General features: G+C 36.1%; 1 protein-coding gene across 1 annotated transcript in view; it reads right to left on the bottom strand.

The window, feature by feature from the left end:
- LOC107694606 (plexin domain-containing protein 1-like) overlaps window positions 1-7,839 on the bottom strand; it is an 80,927-nt gene that overhangs the window by 57,214 nt on the left and 15,874 nt on the right. The window contains exons 2-10 of the mRNA XM_016494302.1: window positions 4,941-5,059; window positions 4,659-4,710; window positions 4,357-4,475; window positions 4,027-4,126; window positions 3,852-3,947; window positions 3,632-3,713; window positions 3,468-3,528; window positions 1,478-1,601; window positions 1,181-1,216 (exon numbers count right to left, since the gene is read on the bottom strand). Coding sequence (XP_016349788.1) covers window positions 1,181-1,216; window positions 1,478-1,601; window positions 3,468-3,528; window positions 3,632-3,713; window positions 3,852-3,947; window positions 4,027-4,126; window positions 4,357-4,475; window positions 4,659-4,710; window positions 4,941-5,059 — 789 coding nt within the window. The remainder of the gene's footprint in view (window positions 1-1,180; window positions 1,217-1,477; window positions 1,602-3,467; window positions 3,529-3,631; window positions 3,714-3,851; window positions 3,948-4,026; window positions 4,127-4,356; window positions 4,476-4,658; window positions 4,711-4,940; window positions 5,060-7,839) is intronic.

Raw genomic sequence — 7,839 nt, 5'->3', positions numbered from 1 at the left:
TTTTTTTTGCATGTTTCTATGCTAATACAGTGTGGTTGGGTAAAAAAAAAAAAAAAAAAAAAACAGCTAAAAACCAGCTTAAAACCAGCTAAACCCAGTAAAAACCCTAAAAACCCAGCTAAAAACCAGCTAAAACCAGCTTAAGCTGGTTGCCTAGTCTTAGCTGGAAAATTTCTGGAATTTCTGGGTTAAGCTTGGTTGGTCTTTTAGCAGGTCTCACAGCTTTTTAAATAGTAGATCAGTAAGTTGGCTTTCTCAAGCCAACTTAATAAAATGTAAATTCGTCCCCTGCACTTTATTCGGGCAGGTGTGTTCATGTAGAGGTTTTTAGATTTAAATCTAGATTTAAATTAAAATAGACAGGATCGATAGTCTGCGAATGACCTGACGTTTTATTCGTATCCAAAAATGAGGAGATGTGAATCAGGAGCGCTGAACTCTCTCATGCAGTGTATGTTTCATTCATACTCAAAGCCGGAAGGACGCTCTTGCGCAGAAAGTCCGAAACAGACTCATAGAAGTAATAACTTATGACGTGCAGGAAATCCCTGATATGGAGAAAAGCATCTGGCTATCGCTGTAGCTGAGCTGAATAAAAAGCACCCCCCCACCCCGCACATGCAGAAGAACTTTTAACTGTTTATTTTTCCACTCACACTTATTCTGTTTAGACTTTTAAAAAAATAATAATAATTTTAATTTGTGCAAAAAAAAAACTTTTTTTAAAGAAAATTGCCATTGGAGGTATGAAAAATCTAATTAATCTAATTCAAGTAACTGTTTATTTTTCCACACACTTATTCTGTTTAGACTTTTAAAAAAATAATAATTATTTTAATTTGTGCAAAAAAAACCCTTTTTTAAAGAAAATTGCCAGTGGAGGTATGAAAAATCAAATTAATCTAATTCAAGATTGGATTGGATTTCTGTGAATTTTTAGTCACTATTATAATAATAAATATTAGAAAAAAAAGAACAGAAATAAAGGTGTTGGAATGGTGATAAGAAGCAATTTAAATATCCTTACATAGTTAGTTACAGGATTAGATGAAAAAGCTTCTCTATAAAATCTGTGATCATGCCAAACTCTTTCCACTGGATTTCAGACTCCAGAAGTGCTGAAATATACTCATCATGAAGGAGTAACAGCCAAGAAGCACAAAGCCATTAACTGACTCACCATTGCCATTGTGGTGAAAGAGAAGTTTAGTGTCATCTGTGGAGGAAAGAGACTGTTGTTGTACAGAGCAATGCAAGCACAAGACCAGGTAGGACATAACAAAAGTATTTTAACTTAAGGGCCGCATGCACAATGCACACAAGACAAGACACACATTACCAGTCTAGCTGACCGCAAAGACCTTAAAAATCATGCAGACTGATCCTTAGTAATCACAAAAATGCTGCTGTTATGAGTGTGATGGGTTTAAAGGGTCTGTTGTTAAGTATCATTGAGATTTTTATTGGACATACTTACCTTCGGTCACAGTATTAGCGGGTTGAGCTGCAGGGGACGGAGTCATCACTGACGATGATGAATTAAAAGGGCTGACTGAACTCTCTGGTCCTCTGTGTGCATAATCGTCACATGTGTCTTTTGCCTTAGACAAGCACATACCAACTCAAATTATGCTTTAATACAAGGAAGTGTGAATAAAAAGCCAGCATTCACTTTGGCTCTAACATTGCCCACATAGCCACCATAATTGCCACAGGAAGTAAATGATGATTCATCATCATTAAAGTAGTATTATGGCCATTTCTATTAACCTTTATTCTGACAATACAATAGACATACAGTAAATATGATTATCATTCTTCTGACTGCCTAATTATGTTTTGAGATTTTTATTTTATAAGAGTTACTCAGTAACAGCCACATTTACATATGATTGGTGGCACTAGAAATTCACAGTTGCTGAATGACTTGTTTAAAGAACAGTTCATGCGAAAATGAAAATTGTCATTTACCTCATGTCAATTCCAAACCTATATAACTTTCTTCCATGGAAAGCAAAGATATTTTGAAAAATGTTTCAACTGTTTTTATCAATGTAGTCCAAACTATTATTTAAAAATTATTTAAATACTATTATAGTTTTATTCATATTTGAATTACCTTCATTTTTTATTGAGGTAAAATTATTTTATTTCAGTTAGTTGCAATAGCATCATTTCTAATTTTCATTCAAGTTTTTTTAAGTTTAAGCTTTCTATCTAATATATATATTTTTTTCCACCTTAATTTTAATGAATGAAAACTCTACTAGTTTTAGTTAACAATAACAACACTAGCCCAAATCAACACTGGACCCCATTGATTGTCATTTCATGTACAAAAACAGTGAGGCATTTTTCCAAATACCTACCTACCTACAGCATCTATCTATCTATCTATCTATCTATCTGATTACACAGAAGAAACTTTTGAAACATCTTGAGAGTAAATGATGACAGAATATAGACCTAACCCTGGTAGGTAGTCAACCAAAATGCCTAATAAAGCTACACGTTTAGGCCTATAAAGTCTGAGGACAGTTATTAATTTATGTGATTCATATGCAGAATGAGTTTTGGCATGTGTGTGGTTGGGGGAATCCATCCAAAATGTAAAAAATAAAACATTAATTAGTCAACACAATTCAGCCTAAGAATTTTGTCATTAATGAGATATGTATTATATATCTATTTACATGTTAGCCTTTTGTGAAAATGACTTCAGCTGAACTCAATTTACAACATTAATTTCCAAACGCAGAAATAGGGTGCACTTTAGCTTTGCGGTGTCCAAAACTGAAGGTTTATATTCACAATAAGCTATGGAATATGTGAAAGACTGAATCTGCAGGACTAATAGTGACAGTAAAGAATAATGAATGATTGTGCTTTGGATCAAAATTCAGAACAACTTTAAAAAGTCATTGCAGTTCTTATTACAGTGAATTCTTTATATATATATATATATATATATATAATAATTAATAATTTTAATACTTCTTATGTGGGGTTGGGGTTTCCCCATGAACAAAAATTATGCTATTAGTTTTCCACATCAAATGCAGTGTGATCACTTGTCGAGTTTTATATATGATTACTTGTATTATTGTGGAGTGAGATGGATAAAGTGCGCTGCTCTCATTTCATTCTAAATAACAAATGCAAATAAGTTAGTAATTTGCTTCTGTGAATATGAATTTTTTTTAACCTTAGTTTTTTTCTTAGATTATTAGCTGACTGCAGCTGAGAAATCTAGTCCATTGGCAAGGCAAAGCTGACTGCTACTCATGAAACTGCACGTTGGAGCGTTTGTCTGCTAACTTGTCAAAGTCTATGGTTAAAGCGCCACTGAGCCGTCAAAGACTGCAACTGGATTTTGCAGATGCGGCAGCAGCAGTACCCACAGCAGTAAAAAGCTAATTCTGGTTGAGTACCATCTTTAGGCATATTTGGTGACTCGTTGTCCATACCTCCTCAGAGCAACTGTAGTCCAGCCATTCTTGCCTGTATCGGTCTATTCCAGTCGAACACCTGAAAGATTATTGATGCATACATTCAGCTGTCAAGAGAGAACAAATGCCTTACCTGAATTCTGCAGAAACACACAGCAGATACTCAGATCTAATGCTGCTACCTTTGTAGAGTATTGCACCACCCACAGCCTGATGTCAGGTTGGACTGGATACATTGTTCACAGGAATTGTGCTGGAGGCAGGCTAGCATAAAACAGGATATAATGTCTAATGTCAGGGTGCAAATCTGTAAATAGTCAAATTCATGAATATTTGTTTTCAATGTGAGCAATTGTGATTGTTGTAAAGAAGAGAAGGGCAAGCTGTGATCGATTTACTCACTTGGTAAGGGGGTAAACTCAAATGCTGAGATATTGACAATCTTTGTTGTGTCAATCTCCACCCGATGGTACTCATAAATAGTCTGCCGTTTAGCGCCTGTTGATGACACATCAATGAAGTATTGGTTAAAAGGATAACAGTGTAAATGTACCATAAATTAAAGGTCTCAATTGACCTGGAGACTGTGGAGAAGACAAAAGAGCCATGAAGGCATCAGAGAGTCCCACTTTCACTGGATGCTCAGTGGAGTTGATTTTCTCCACAGGCAAAGGAACCTGTTATGAAAAGTCAAAAGAAGGAAACTGGACACTATCAATATCATATTCACTCTTCTTTTGTAAATTTGATATGCAATGGTAATGGGGCTGTGAGCAATTTATTTCACAATGTTTTGATGAAAACAACTCTAAGTGGTGATTACATTTTCATAGTAATACTCAGCATTTCAACAGCTGGCTATATGTGTGCTGAATTGATCTTGGTTAAACTGCAGAACCTGACTTACGTCTTTGTAGCTGAAAACAATGGTCCCGTTATGACAGAGAACAGTCTGGAAGGTGAAAGCTCCTTCAGTCTCTCGATCTTTCAGCCTCACGTTGTCCCACTGCACCACAAATATGTCACCTGGAGCACCAGGTAAAGTGAGGTTAATTCTCCATTTAACTGACTGAAATTTTCTAATAAACTAAAATACATATTTCAGTACTGATAATATAGTCAAACAGTATTGCGATATATACTACTGTTCAAAATATTTTTTTTATAGTTTTTGAAATAAGATGTCCAGTCATGGCCAAAGGTTTTTGCAGTGACATAAATGATGCTCAGTGGAGTTGATTTTCTCCACAGGCAAAGGAACCTGTTATGAAAAGTCAAAAGAAGGAAACTGGACACTATCAATATCATATTCACTCTTCTTTTGTAAATTTGATATGCAATGGTAATGGGGCTGTGAGCAATTTATTTCACAATGTTTTGATGAAAACAACTCTAAGTGGTGATTACATTTTCATAGTAATACTCAGCATTTCAACAGCTGGCTATATGTGTGCTGAATTGATCTTGGTTAAACTGCAGAACCTGACTTACGTCTTTGTAGCTGAAAACAATGGTCCCGTTATGACAGAGAACAGTCTGGAAGGTGAAAGCTCCTTCAGTCTCTCGATCTTTCAGCCTCACGTTGTCCCACTGCACCACAAATATGTCACCTGGAGCACCAGGTAAAGTGAGGTTAATTCTCCATTTAACTGACTGAAATTTTCTAATAAACTAAAATACATATTTCAGTACTGATAATATAGTCAAACAGTATTGCGATATATACTACTGTTCAAAATATATTTTTTATAGTTTTTGAAATAAGAGATGTCCAGTCATGGCCAAAGGTTTTTGCAGTGACATAAATTTTGTGTTTTGCAAAGTTTGCTGCTTAAGCTGTTGTGGTGTTCATTTACATTGTTTCTAGATTATTGTGTAGAATGCTCAGATGCATTTTAAATAATTGCTAAAAGCTTAATTGGCCAAAAAAAGAGAGAACTTTTCACAAAAAAAATAAAAAATTTAACTGTTTTTTGATCCTGACACAAAATGACCAGCTAACATTAATTGACTAATCATATCAGCAGCACATGTGAAAGTGTGAATGAGTACTAGTCAGGTTAGTACTAGTACTAGTACTAGTCAGACTGATTGCTATAAAAGGAGGGAAAAAGCGCTTCCAATCATTGTGTTCTTCTTGTGAGGCCAAGACTTTTGGACAACGGCCTGGTGTCAAGAAGGGCAGCAAAGAAGCCACTTCTCTCCAAGAAAAACGTCAAGGACAGACTGAAATTCTGCAGGAAATACAAGGATTGGACAGCAGAGGACTGGTGCAAAGTTATTTTCTCTGATGAAGCTCCCTTCCGACTGTTTGGGACACCTGAAAAATTGATTGGTCGGAGAAGAGAGGTGAGTGTGCATCCTGTGACATGCCAACAGTGAAGCATCCTGAGACCATCCATGTGTGGGGTTGCTTTTCAACCAAGGGAGTGGGCACTCTCATAATTCTGCCCAAAAACACTGCCATGAATAAAGAATGGTATCAAAACGTCCTGCAAGAGTGACTTCTTCCAACGATCCATGAGCAATTTGGTGATGATCTGTGCATTTTCCAGCATCATGGAGCACCATGTCGCAAAGCAAGAGTGATAAAGAAGTGGCTCGAAGATCATTACATTGAAATTTTGGATCCTTGGCCAGGCAACTCCCCGGATCTCAATCCCATAGAGAACCTGTGGTCAGTCCTCAATAGGCGAGTTGACAAGCAGAAGCCCACAAATTGTGATCAACTCTGAGAATCAATAAGGCAAGAATGGATCGCCATCAGTCAGGATTTGGCCCAGAATCTAATATCCAGCATGCCAGAGCGAATTGCAGAGGTTATGAAGAACAAGGGTCAACACTGTAAATATTGACTCATATTTTTTGCCAATAAAAGCCTTTAAAACGTATGATATGCTTATAAACCTGTGGAAAAATAATCTACAAATACTGAAGCAGCAAACTTTGCAAAACACAGAATGTATGTCACTGCCAAAACTTTTGGCCATGACTATTATTCTGACATGTAAACAAATCAGAATAAAACTGATTTAAAAGATGGTAATTGTCAGATGTAAACTCAAAATTCTAACTTTTTTCTTGCAGTTCAGAGTTTACACTTTGCAGTTGAGTTTATCTCACTTTTCTGACTTTCTTCTCAGGATTCTGAGATTACATCTCAATTTTTCTGCCATTGAATAAATCTAAATCAAAATATAATTGCTACTTTTTATCTCAAAATTCTGACCTTTTTTCACATTTGTGATTTGATTTCTTACAATCTGGATTTTTCTTCTCAGAATTGCCAGTTTATATGTAAGTGTATATCTCACAATTTTGAGTTTTTATACTTAATTTAGAATTCTGAGAGGGGGGGGAATCTGAATTATGAGATAAAAAGTTGCTATTTTTTTTATTTTCCTTTATTTTTTAATCCTGTTGTGAAAACAAGGTTCCATTCACCAAGGCTGCATTTTCATAAGAAATACAGCTTTTTATCAATGTAATCAAATGTAATTTATTCTTATGATGGCAAAGCTGAATTTTCAGCTGCCATTACTCCAATCTTAAGTGTCACAAGATCTTTCAAAAATCATTCTAATATGCTAATTTGATGCTCAATAATCATTTATTATTATTATTGTAACGGCTGAACAAATCAGACACATTATTATTTGTTATATTTAACAAATATCCCAATACACCACTCAACTGGAGTGGGTGTCAGGATGTCTGTGAAATGCCCCCAAGCCACGACTAACACCCAGAGGCAGAACAGGCCTCTGGTTACCATAGCAGCAAAGACATCTTAGCAAGGTTAGATGGCTTTTACGACCCAAAATAATTTAGAGAGTGTTTTACTCTCACTTAATTCGCTTTGAAACAGATACATAGTTATTTGCAACTTTCCGCCTGGGAGAGAACTCTCCACAGAGTCAGGCTTATTTCTTCGCAAGTTCGCCAGTCCTCAGCCCGGAAGAAACTGCAGAAGAAACTTCAACATCTCAAGCAAACAAACGATCAAGACTTCCATCCGAGATTGCATTCTGACGCTGGCTCAATGGCAAATATCGTACATTTAAAGGGGTCATATGACGTTGCTAAAAAGAACATTATTTGGTGTATTTGGTGTAATGCAATGTGTTTATGCGGTTTAAGGTTAAAAAAACACATTATTTCCCACATACTGTACATTATTGTTGCTCCTCTATGCCCTGCCTTTCTGAAACGCGTCAATTTTTACAAAGCTCATCGTTTTGAAAAGCGAGATGTACGCTGATTGGCCAGTTATCCAGTACGTTGTGATTGGCCGAATACCTCAATCGTCGGACGGAAATGTTACGCCCCTTACCATACTGTGATACCATGTCCCGGCGCGATGAGACAAAACCAATAAAACCCATTACAA

Source organism: Sinocyclocheilus anshuiensis, unplaced genomic scaffold (genome assembly GCF_001515605.1).
Source record: "Sinocyclocheilus anshuiensis isolate Anshui unplaced genomic scaffold, SAMN03320099.WGS_v1.1 scaffold1283, whole genome shotgun sequence".
Lineage (NCBI taxonomy): Eukaryota > Metazoa > Chordata > Actinopteri > Cypriniformes > Cyprinidae > Sinocyclocheilus > Sinocyclocheilus anshuiensis.
The sequence above is the reverse complement of the archived record's forward strand: the minus strand, read 5'-3'. Positions and strand labels throughout refer to the sequence as shown.